Source organism: Volvox carteri (assembly GCF_000143455.1).
Source record: "Volvox carteri f. nagariensis unplaced genomic scaffold VOLCAscaffold_10, whole genome shotgun sequence".
Taxonomy (NCBI): Eukaryota; Viridiplantae; Chlorophyta; class Chlorophyceae; order Chlamydomonadales; family Volvocaceae; genus Volvox; species Volvox carteri.
Genome location: NW_003307553.1, coordinates 241,647 through 253,733, shown reverse-complemented (window position 1 = coordinate 253,733; position 12,087 = coordinate 241,647). Strand labels below are relative to the sequence as shown.

General features: G+C 51.2%; 3 protein-coding genes across 3 annotated transcripts in view; 2 read left to right on the top strand and 1 right to left on the bottom strand.

The window, feature by feature from the left end:
* Positions 1-2,685, bottom strand: part of VOLCADRAFT_103885 (uncharacterized protein) — a gene marked incomplete at its 5' end in the record, with an annotated part of 6,403 nt that extends 3,718 nt beyond the window's left edge. Inside the window, 5 exons of the mRNA XM_002948373.1 lie at positions 76-281; positions 547-825; positions 1,195-1,461; positions 2,125-2,244; positions 2,617-2,685. Of these exons, the coding sequence (XP_002948419.1) occupies positions 76-281; positions 547-825; positions 1,195-1,461; positions 2,125-2,244; positions 2,617-2,685 (941 nt within the window). The remainder of the gene's footprint in view (positions 1-75; positions 282-546; positions 826-1,194; positions 1,462-2,124; positions 2,245-2,616) is intronic.
* A 3,371-nt stretch (positions 2,686-6,056) lies between these two features.
* VOLCADRAFT_88752 (uncharacterized protein) lies at positions 6,057-10,048 on the top strand (the record flags this gene model as incomplete). The annotated part of the gene is made up of 5 exons (XM_002948504.1): positions 6,057-6,155; positions 6,365-6,382; positions 7,330-7,417; positions 9,045-9,125; positions 9,768-10,048. 5 exons carry the CDS (start codon positions 6,057-6,059, stop codon positions 10,046-10,048), a joined length of 567 nt encoding a protein of 188 aa, XP_002948550.1.
* Positions 10,049-10,892: 844 nt separating this feature from the next.
* On the top strand, positions 10,893-12,038 carry VOLCADRAFT_88751 (uncharacterized protein; the record flags this gene model as incomplete). Its single annotated transcript, XM_002948503.1, has 4 exons — positions 10,893-10,900; positions 11,216-11,463; positions 11,510-11,523; positions 11,817-12,038. The coding sequence occupies 4 exons, from the start codon at positions 10,893-10,895 to the stop codon at positions 12,036-12,038; spliced, it is 492 nt and encodes a 163-aa protein (XP_002948549.1).
* Positions 12,039-12,087: the final 49 nt, after the last annotated feature.

The window sequence follows — 12,087 nt, the reverse complement described above, 5'->3', positions numbered from 1 at the left end:
AAAAACTCGTTAAACTCACCCCACCCCACCCCAACCCAACCCACCCCAACCCAACCACAACCACAGACGACTCACCACACGCCGAACGCGTCCATGGCGTTCCGGCTGAGCAGCGCCACCACATTCCGACCCGCAGTGAAAAACGCCTCCCCAGTGATGGCCGCACGCACGGTGGCGAAGCGCGTCACGAACTCCATCAGCGCCAGCAATACCGACAGACATGCAGCCACACAGGCAGCCACGATGTTGTTGCCCTGCTCCCGACGAGCCTTCTGGATGGCCTGTCGGAGGTCGCAACAGTGCGTGTGCGTGTGTGTGTGCGTGTGTATGGGGAGGGGGCCGGGGGGGGGCCGGGGGGGGAGGGGGGAGTGAGGACATGCAGCAACATGGGGGGTGAAACGAAGACGGGGTAAGGTGAAGTGGGAGGAGCGGCTCTTGAATCCTCCAAGAACGCTCCCAACAAACCCCCAAGACCCTACATCTACAAACCCTAAAACCTATTAACAGAAATCCTAAAACCCACCAAAACCCTAAAACCCTTCCGACCTGCCGAATCATAGATACCAGGGTGAGCACCGCGCTGCCCGCGCACAGCGTCCCAAGGGACGGTCCCACGGCATGACGCAGAGATGTCAGTGTACGGCCGGGGCTACGGCGGCGTACGGAATCGTCACTGAAGGAGGTTTCGGAGCCGGCGGCGGTCTGGAAGTACCACTGGGCAGTGGATCCGGCGACTGTGTACATCTTGATTTGAAAGGCCAGGAACAGGCTCCAGGTCATGGCAATGCCGGCGAAGGCGAAGTACACCGGAACCCATGACTCGGTCTGCACATCCAGGAGGAGGGTATTATTATTATTATTATTATTATTATTATTTAATAATAATAATTAATATTATTATTATCATCATCATTATTATTATCATCATCATTATTATTATTATCTTCTGAAAGGAAATTCAAAATAGGAAATTCAAAAAAGGATAACTTCAAAAAAGGGAAATTCGAAGCTTGAGGAAATCTCAGACATGTAAATGTTGAAGTACTTGTTATGTTTTTGAAGGTTAGGTATTTATGAGTCGTGTATTATCTGTATTACTATTAGACAGCAAAAAATGTAGATCTCTTTCTGTGCTCCACAGCCACACACACACACACACACACACACGCTCCCCAAACCCCCGGTATGCTTCACCTGCCACACGCAGCACGGCACGCTCTCGCCGGCACCGTCCACGCACTGCTCTTCCGCAGTCTTAGCGAGGAGGGCTGAGCCGCCATCCACGCGATCCGGGTTGTACACCAGTGTGCCGTTCATAGCCGCCGCAATAACCGCCAACACCAAGGGCAGCTCCATAAGGCCCACCAGAACCAGCTGGAGGGCTAGTGCCAAGGGCACCAGGCCCGGGTTTGCGGACAGGCCGCGACCAGCCATCCCCAACAAGCGAGTCACCAAATCGATCTGCACGTTGAGTTACAAAGGTTTTACTTTGAATTTAAGGAAAAGGAAAGGTGCATGGAAAAAGGATGCCGAACACGCGAAGCCGTCCATGAAAATGTAAATGACCGGCAGCAGCAACAAAGCGCTTGCCAGCGGAATTAAAAGGACCATGTCGAAATGGTAATTAACAAACGTATACGTATATAAACACAAAAAAAACTTTAAAAGAGGAGGATTTGAAATGCAGATCACGACATTCCGTTAACCCTTCAAATTTTCTGTTCTCGTCTTTTGTTAGACATGCTGCTAGAATATCTCTGCTCACTCGATATTTTTTCGCTCGATATTTTTTCTCTGTTCCGATTCCTCTGTTCACCGTTGATATCCCCTTACTTTACCTGGCTGCCTGCGTTGATGTGGGTCTCTCTCATATGATGTGGGCCCTGCCCCTCTCCCTGCCAATACACACCTCAGCGAGACACCACCACCTCACTCGCCAGTCGCAATCCTAATCGCGCATCAGTACCTTTTCGTAAAACAAATGCACACATGCGCACACATCCACATGCACATGCACACACACTCTCTCCACGCCCGCGCGCGTGTGTCTGCACGTGCATACACAGACACACCCACACACGCGCCCACACCCTTCCCCCTGTTTCCCCGTACTGCCGCACGCACCTGCTGCCGCCACAGCCAAAAGACCAGCACCACCAGCCCGGACAGTCCGAGCAGCAAAACCCCCACGGGCCACATGCCCTGGGTCAGAGCCATAATGCCCAGGGCAGCGGGAATGGCCACCTGTGGGAGGACGAGGGGTGGGGTGGGGGATGAGATGGGGGAGAAGATCCTAGGGCAAAGAAGAAACGGCAATTGTGCCATTCACTAGGCCAGTTTTATTTAGCTGGGTAGCCAATTTGCAAATTGGATTATGCACTAGTTTGCTTTGCAAAGTAGTTATTAAATATGTGTGGGTGCGTGTGTGGGTATGGGTTTGTTGCATCGCCTCCTAGAGTTGCGTTATGCCCTCCAAAGGTGTAACCTGGGGGGGGTGGCCCGTACATACATACATACCTGGAGCCATGAGGGAGGTGGTGGTGGTGGGGGGTACCACCCAACCTAGGGCCCTGAGGGGCCCGAGAAGGCTGTGTGTCCGTAATATAGGTAACAAACCTCTGCAGAAGAATAGCTACGGAGAAGGAGGAGAAGGAGGAGAAGGAGAAAGAGGAGGGTGAGAGACATCGCTGTGCCTGATGCTGCAAGCTTGGCCTTGCGTGTCTCATGCGACGGAATTCGAAAAAACGTAGTGCTTTCGTACTTCCAAGGTATATTTCTAGTTATTGCCAGCAGGGGCCTTATTACCTTCAGGGCCAGTGCCATCCACACGAGGACCGCGGGACTGGTCCGAACCAGCCAGACGAACAGGAGGCCCACGAGGATTGCACCTGTAGACGTGCAGACGCGGCAATAACAAAGGCAAATATGTATGAAGTATACATGAAATATGTATGTGTATAAAACATGTATGAAATATGCGTATGCGTATGCGTATATGCGTATGTGTGTGCGCGTGTGTATATGTTTCCAAAGGTAAGCGGGGCGGAAGAATGGCGAGCTCAACGCCTTGCCACCTGGGCTCACCTCCCACACTTGCGCCCAACCAGGCCAAGACTGCACGCATGATAAGGTCCAGGTCAGCTGGCGAAGGCGCATCGGGGCCCTGCTGCAGCAGACGCCGCGCGGAATGAGTGGTGGCAGTAATGGGGCACAGTGCAGGGTCGCTGACGCCGTGAGAGGTGAGCTCGGCGTAGCGGGTGTTCCTGAAGGCAAGCCATCACGACAGCGGCAAAAGCCGGCAGCAGGGGGAATGGAAGTTGGCGAACAAGATGGGATACGGCGCAACAAATTATGACTAAGATGAATCTCGTGTGCAGGTTTCTGACTGATCATGGACTGATGCCACTTGCGCTATGATAGACGCCAAACCGGACTTGGCCGCTCCGCGGATTGCAGCAAAAAACAATTACCGCAGCCAAGCACGGGTTGTGGGATGAGGTGTCAAAGAAGAAAGTCAGGACCGGTAATTCTAGTTGTCTGCCACTAAAAAGGTGGTCACACTTCGAGATGTTCCGAAAAGATGTTCAGAACCACCCCTGACTTCTGCACTGTCATAAAAACGATGATTTGTTAGGACAAGTTATCGAGCTGCCAGCCTTTTGTTGGAATCCCGGAACCAAGAAGCTCCCGGAAGCAGTTGAGCGGGCTGAGCGAGACCAGACCAGCACAACACACCTTTGCACTAAATATTATTACCTATGCAAAAAGGAGAAAACGCCTCCTGCCAACGCCCCCAAAAGCACTATGAGGTAGGCGAACAGCCATTGCACATCCCGGCGCGGCCGATTCCTCATCTCGAATAAATTGGAGCCATTACTCAGGAGAGGCTCCTCTGGGCCAGGAGGTCCGGTTCCAGTCCGCCGCCCAGCCACGTCGTCCGGGGGGCTTCCAATGGCCATGTCTTTGTACACTATATGTACGTGCTATATTTGGAATTTGGCAAGTCTTAAGCATCCAAGTAGGAATTACAGCAGCACACTATACTTGTCTTATTGAAGGAAGCACATATGTTCGGGTCGGTTCCTAACGCTGCTGCCGTACGGATTGGATGGCCATTGTCGTTTGTCCGGAGCCAAGCGGATCCTATAATACTTCGCCCATAATAAATTCCATGGCACAGCTTGCCTTGATTCGGCCAGGTAGCGTCTAGCTATGTATGATGTGGTTACAGGGTGGTACAGCCTCACCAGCGGCCCCTTTTTCCCGAGGCACTTCCCTGCTCTCCCCTGCGAATGGGGCACCCTAATCCATTCACCCCATCCGACTAGAGAATGCATTCGTTAGGTTCAGCAACTCACCACCAACACACAACCAAATCTAAAGGATAAACGGTTCCACAACTTAGTTCACGGTCAGCTTGCAAGGTTGATATAATTACGTCCTGCACCGTCCGCAAGATGGGGAGCCATCTTCCATGTCAACACCCCTCACACACTGAGGGGTCGGCAGGCGGACTTGAACCCGGAGCCTCCGGGAGCCGACGTCAGGCCTTAACTTCTGCCAGCCACCTGCCTTGCTATGTACGTTGTCGAGCTGATTTCACATGCTAAACTACATAACAGCTGCGTGACCTGTCCTTCAGTGCCAAACAAAACGGTACTTCACCAATTAGGGGTACTTCCTCCTCCCGGTTCAGAGATCGAGTCTCAGTTTGGCCTCGCCTAAAGCACCGCACTCATTCGGATAGGGCCCCCTTGATGTGGCACATGTCGCGGGTGGGGGAGGGACTGCAGCAGGAAACAGCAGGGGAAGGACTGCAAGGTACGGTATAAGCAAAATATATGATAGCAAAATGCTGTGAGAGCACATCTGGAAAAACGAGCAAAAAGGAAAGTGGTGCGCAGTGCTGAGGCATGTTGGAAAATGAGCTATGAACCAATGCCCACCTCCCATCTTTGGGCGCGGTGGGGAGACCAAATGTGTGTGTGGTTGTTACAGCGGGCTCCAGACTCACGAAGAATAGAGCCAGCGGGCCAGCGGGCCGTGCATCACTGCATTAGAGACTAATAAAACAAACTAGACTGCCACCCAGATGAGACAACACAAGTCAATTAGACAGCCAAAACCGCGACATAAGGGAAGGGTCAGGACTCATAAGTCCTCCAATTAAGAGAATACAAAAATAGGCGATAGCCAATCGTCCATTGGTGACCGCTCCCGTGAGCATAACAATTTGCCTGACAAGAAGGGGTGATGTGTAAGAGGGGTCACCTCCCCTTGAGTACTCTTTGCCTGGTGTTACGTTGATGCAAATTGCTAGAAGGTGGAAACACCCGGAACGAATCCGGTTATGAACACATGACACATCAAATAAGATGCAGCCTACTCCTACTCCAAAGGTGGATGCCCGGATGGGCGAGAAGTCTGCCAGCTGAGTAAAATTAAAGTCCCCCCCATTTCGACGGGGACTGACGAAATGTCACAATTATCAACAAACTTATAATCATTTTTGGTTGTTTGCAATCCTACGGGGTCTCAAACAACCAAAAATCCTACGGGATTTGCCTGGGGGTGCCCGAGGACGTTCACTCGAGGGGGGGAGGAATGTAAGAGGGATCAGCTCCCCTGGCATCTCCCTGAGTAATCTTTGCCTGGTGTTACAAGATGTGCCCCAACAGAATTCCAACCTTTCCGTGGAACTCCCAGATCTGCGAAACCTCGAAGGCGGCCCCAAAAGTCAACAACAACTCGACGAATGGCGCCTTCTATAAGGCAAGTGTAGCAAGCTACATTTACCTTAGAATATCTTTAAGCTATTAAAGCTTAATCACAGTAACGGTACGGTCCCGTATTTACGAACCATACTCGTTAACTGTACGAACTCACTTTCTGGTACGCTATCACAACCTAGCGTACGACACCAAGACTCCAGGAATGGAGATGGCGGCAGGTGGGCCGCATTTAAGCGACCCAGGTGAAGTGCTTCGGCCAGACACTTATCGTATCATTATACTAGTGTTCAGGGTTCAAGACCTTGCTGTCACCGTTATCAACGTATGTCTTCGAATCCCGACTTCCCTTGTCTCTTTTCGCGCCTAACGCTGGGTCGCCAATCGTGGACGAGACCTCCCTCTTCCGCAAATAAAACAGCTAAGGTAAGAGACGGCTGTTACAGCAAGGGCCAGGTAACAGTGTTGGGTTGGTTTTCATGGTTGCAGCCATATAACGTCTCCCATGCCCCATGGCTGACACTGCAGCAAGAGCCACAACATCCCAAACACATTGGTCTAGCAGGGGTCTAGCAGGGGGGTTGAGGAGCCAGGCTGTGTGTGTTTGTGTGCTCGTGTGTTTGCCCTCTCCCCAGGAATTGGGGCCCGTCAAAGTGAGGGGATGGGTTCTGTGCTGTCTGGGTTCAGAGTAGAGAAGACATAAGTGGCTTGTGAGTTTGGAGAGGAGGTGGGAAAGCGGTGGAGAAGAGTGGTGTGGAGGTGGAGAACAGGTGTTGCTGGTCCAGGCCGGTCAGGGTCAGGAGGGGAGGGATTTCGGTGTGGTAAGCGGGAGCAGGCAGTGTCTGTGAGCCGTGCCTTTTCCGGGCTTTGTAGGGGGCGCCGTGCTGGCTTGTCATCCCCCCCGTGGCAATAGGTGCTTTTGCTGTGTCTTGCGCTGGGTTGCACCCAGGAGCCCGCAACCCCCAGGAGGAGACTGACCTGCGGACCAGTTTTTTGCCTCGTTTGTGGGTGGACCGGCGAGGTAGTGGTGGCCACCCTCGGGAAGTGTTCATTGTTCGTTGCTTGTGGTAGTTGAACAGCTGGCCTTCAAGGACCAGTGTGCGAGTACTCGCTTTGTCTTTATCTTCTTTGTGCAATTTCCGTATCTCGGCTTTTGTGGTGTGTCATCTCAGGCCCGTGGTCCTCAGTGTATCCCTTGCCTTGCTGGCTGCATGGGGCCCTGGTTTTGGAGAGTCTTCTGAGGGGCCGTACCTGACATGGGTAGGTCTTCCCTTGCCTCGGTTTTTGAGTGTGTACTGGAGCCCCCTGAGTAGAGCCCCTGCCCCCGGTGGTGTTTTCTCTTTGTTTTTGTTTGGGTGGTCAAGAGGGACAAGAGTGCACGAATAGGCAGGCTAGGCTCTCGCTTAGTTCGGTTCGCAGTCTACTGTGCCGCTGTGTTGCCTAGCCAGGGGCTGGGAGAGCGTCCCTGTTGGCATGAGTGAGGGAATGAGGTGCGCACGGAGGAACAGACGGACGTAGAGCCGCGCGCCCATCCCTGCGCTGTGTTTTGGCCCGGTCAGGGCCCCCGGTGCTCATCCTTTCTCGGGTGAGCCCCCCACAGTGTAACAACCCATCAACATTGTTGCACTGTTTGTGGAGCTTGGACAAGCCAAAGTTGTTCCCATACGGCTGGCAATCCTATGGACAGAGTGAGTTGATCTGCTACTGCCTGTGCCACCGGACAGGCCCAGAAGTGATGACAACGAGGGGATACAACTCCCAGGGAATGAACTGGGTAAACTCCACAACCATACACTGCTGAGCGCGACATCCTGAGATGGGAACTTCCTAACGTAGGCACCCCATCAACATTGCTGTTCTGGCTGCTATAATGCGATCCGACTTCCTAAAGTTACACAAAGTCGCCCATCAAAGAACGACGAGTCCTGGACCACGATTTTTTTAAAACAAGGTAAGAAGTGTGCATCCATCTAAAAGATGGGATTGTCTACCGAGTCTGACATCCAAGATACCCAAAGTAGCCGTATTAAGCCGTAATGTAACGGTAATGTATATGATATATCACATCGGAGTCCATTTAACAAGTGAATTAAACATAATCCATGGCTATAAGCTCTTGTATTGATTACGGTCAACAGCAAGGGAACTGACGTCAAGGTCATCGTATGGCCGCTTTGTATCGTCAATGTACATGACATCAGAGGTTGCGTGCGGGAGATGGCTAAGGGTGCATTTCCGGTGCGGATTAAGGCCAGGGATTAGGGCACGGAAGTCATTGGTACGAGCTTACCACATAGTTTTGTTCCATAAGGGTGTATTTCCAGTGCGGATTAAGGCCAGGGATTAGGGCACGGAAGTCCTTGGTAGGAGCTTACCACATAGTTTCGTTCCATAAGGGAACCAAAGGTTAGAAAGGCGAGGTAAGTTTGCCAACAACTTAGCCGTTTGAGCAAGTATCGATGGACGACAGAGGGTTAATCCCCGACGTTAATCCGCACTGGAAATACACCCTAAGGGAACCAAAGGTTGAAAAGGCGAGGTAAGTTTGCCAACAACTTAGCCTTTTGAGCAAGTATCGATTGAGGACATAGGGTTAATCCCTGGCCTTAATCCGCAGTGGAAATACACCCTAAGCTCATTTGCACAAACTCACAAGGGGGGCCCATTTTATTTAAAAATAGTCACACTATTACTGTTTAATTCACTTGTTAAATGGACTATACGATATATCATATACATTACCATTACATTACGGCTTAATACGGCTACTTTGTGTATCTTGGATCTCAGACTCGGTCAACATATCCCATCTTTTAGGTGGATGCACACTTTTTACCTTGTTTTAAAGATCGTGGTCCAGGACTCGTCGTTCTTTGGTGGGCCACTTCAGGAAGTCGGATCGCATTATAGCAGCCAGAACAGCAATGTTGTTGATGTTGTTACAGGGTGGTTAAGCTTCACCAGTGGCCTCCTTCCCGAGGCAATTCCCTGCTCTCCCCTGCCAGAGGGGCACCCTAAGCCATTCACCCCATCCGACTTCAGAGTGTACTCTTTGAGTTTGGCAACTCACCACCAGCATCCAACCAAATCTAGCGGATCAACGGCGCCTCAACTTAGTTCCTGGTCAGCTCGCAAGTTGATTTTATCACGTCCTACACCGTCCACAAGATGGGGGGCCACCTCCCATTTCACCACCTCTCAAACACCCGTTGTTGATGATGCTGTTGTTACAGGGTGGTATAGCTTCACCAGTGGCCTCCTTCCCGAGGCAATTCCCTGCTCTCCCCTGCTCCCCTTCACCCCATCCGACTTCAGAATGTATTCGCTGGGTTTGGCAACTCACCACCAGCATCCAACCAACTCTAGCGGATCAACGGCGCATCAGCTTAGTTCCCGGTCAGCTCGCAAGTTTATTTTATCTCGACCTACACCGTCGATAAGATGGGGGGCCACATCCCATCTCAACACTCCTTAAACACCCGAGGATTCGGCAGACGGATTTGAACCCGGATGCTCCGGGAGTAGAAGTCAGGCCTTTACCTGTACCAGCCGCCTACTGTTTGTAAACCAGAAAACTCCGTCGCCCTCCATAAGGTAGCCATTTACCAAGATTTTTCTTCCTGCTGAAAATGACTAGTGGCTCATAAACAGCATCTCAGTGACACTCCGGCATTTTCTCGGCTTCCTTTCCGGCTTCCTTTTCAGCAACGACCGCCGAGAAGGGGCCGTCCTTTCTGGCCATCAGAGCATCAAAAGTCATTTTGGCATTGGGGTTGTCATTAATATACTTTTACTACATCATCAACTTTTTTAGGAATAGTCGCACTGTTACTGTTTAATTCACTTTCAGAATTGGAGTCGCTTGCATTTCCACCCCATAGACGCACACCGGGCACACGAAAAAGGACAAAACGCATCCGGTGTATAAAGTAAGAAGCGACACGATCTTTTCAGGAAATGTGTCGCTGCAGGAAGCCTCTTTGCAACAGGACCGCACCTCCCGTATCAAACAGGGCCGTGCCCCCCGTATCACAACAGGACTGTACCTCCTGTACAAAACAGGACCGTACCTTCCGTATTACGACAGGACCGTACCAGAACCACACAGCACGAAGTCGCCGCATGGAGCCAGAAACAGAATCGCACGCACGAACGAAACATCAAACACCTGTTACCCAGCCCACAGTGTCACAATCCACGGGTCCACGGAAGGCGAGGACACGGCGCTATGGGAGCAAGAGAGCGCAGGGCAACGTGAATCCCTTCAGCTGGACAAATCTCATGGCGACGCATTGGTCACCTTGCTTATCCATGAGTAAATTCGGCATTTGCACGTCCTACCAGTGCTAGCTCGGGTGTGCATCATAATTTTCTTCGTAGTTCAGCAAAAGAAAAGCATTAACGTAAAAGCTTCCGCATAGGCGCGACCTTGATTTCAGGACCCATGTTCTTTCCGTGCTTGCCTCCTCGAAAACCGATTGTGGATTGCACGAAAGGGCTTCTCCACAAGACTGATAACATGAATGTTTGAGAAATATATTTTTAAATCTGAACAAAAGCTGTGGCCCCAAGCGCTAGAGGCCTCAGTCAGGGACTGACGGTTGATTATCTTACGATTTTCAACATAGGTTGAAAATATGCACTACAGACTGCCAAAGTAACAGATTTTATTTATTCTCATTATTGTGTAAGGTAATTGAACCAGATGACATTGAGTCTTCCTAATCTGGGTCAGCATGCTGCTGTACAAGTTATATTTACAAGCCCCACGCAGTTGACTCTTCCAAACATCAATAAATCAGTATATTAGAGAGTGTATCTTTCAATTTTAAATATGTGCACTTTATACCTGCATGCCCATGGCAAATGCTTCGTTTTGCGCGGGAACAGCATGACTAACCCATCATGCCCGTACACTCGAAGCCCTTTGCAGCGTACAAATTAGCCGGAACATTCATAATTATCATCAAGTTCTGTAAATCTTTTGTTGTATTATTTTGGCTCAGAAGCTCTAGTTTCTTAGAACCTTATCGTTCATCACAACCCAGGAGTTGGCACACCTCCTGCCAGGTTCTTCGAATAAGCGTTCATGTATCATAACTAATGGGGTTAACGTATGGAAGCTCTTAGTGATGCTCTTCCTTGCCTCGCACTTTCGCTGCGATGCCACAGTAAGTCGTCGTTAAGCCTCGGAGCAAATTCGCCTCGGCGGGAACTCTCCTGACTTCAAAAACGTATTGATTTGACGCCTTGTCCTAACGGGTCCAATCATCATTCGTGTGCATTGCCCTCGCGTGGAAGATCGCAGGTGGCCGGCGGTTGATGCAAAATCCTGACTTGCCTTGGCAGCGTTTTGCCACAGTAAGCCCCAAAACTTGGATTGGTGTCTTGGGGATCGCTTCATTCCGCGCTTTGCAGTCCTGTCCAGGGCGGCCTCGCGCCCTCAACTATGACTTTGACTCTTGACCACTCTCTGCGTCGCGCAGGCAACCTCGTCATGGTAACAGGGGCACGAGCGGCAACGTTCACTCCCAGCAATCAAACGATCAGGTTCAGGCTCTTAGGATCAGGCCCAAGGCCAAAGGCAAGGCGACCAACAGAAATAGATTTTTACGATGCTGTCAGACCTCACAAGCAACAGCGACACCTCATCATGCGGTGATAACAGCAGCTCAAGAGCAGAAGCCCTCGCGCCCATGGTTGTCTTCTCTAGCGGCCAGGATGGAGCTGGGCAGTGGGTGTCCAAATGCAACACTCCAGGCCCCCCCTTAACGCCATAGTTATTCAACATCAGGTGCGTAACTGCGCGGCGATTTCGCCATTCCGTCAACTGGGAAGTATTCATCTGATTTCCAATCGGATTGCTATGTTGCCACGCTTTGATTGTATGGCACCACCTGTTGTGTCGCAAACTTGCTCGCTGGATAGTGAAATCGCTTACTCCATTTTCGCAAATCGCTAAGGTTTTTTCAACTCCCGACGGTTATGTAGCGTTACCTGGTTCTGGTTGTAAATGCGCACGTTTTCAGCCTCGTTTGAGGTTTTTACTTGCTCATTTTACACTGGCGCGCGTGCACCTGCGTGCAGAGTTTTGGGCGTACCAAGGCAACGCAGAGATTCCCGACGTTGTTCTTATGGCGTGGCAGCGCCGCATGCCGCCGAGCTCCCCTCAGCTTTTTGAAAGTTGTGGAGGAGCGCAGCTTGGATTGGGCCAAGTTCTCGGTTGGTCTGTACCACCTCAACAGTGGATCAAAACAAGGCATGCGATGGGTTCTTCGCGACTGGAGTGATGCAGCAGTTGTCGCATGACGGAGGAGCTGCAGCAGCAGCGACGTGCGCCGGCGGGGAGCTCTGAGCT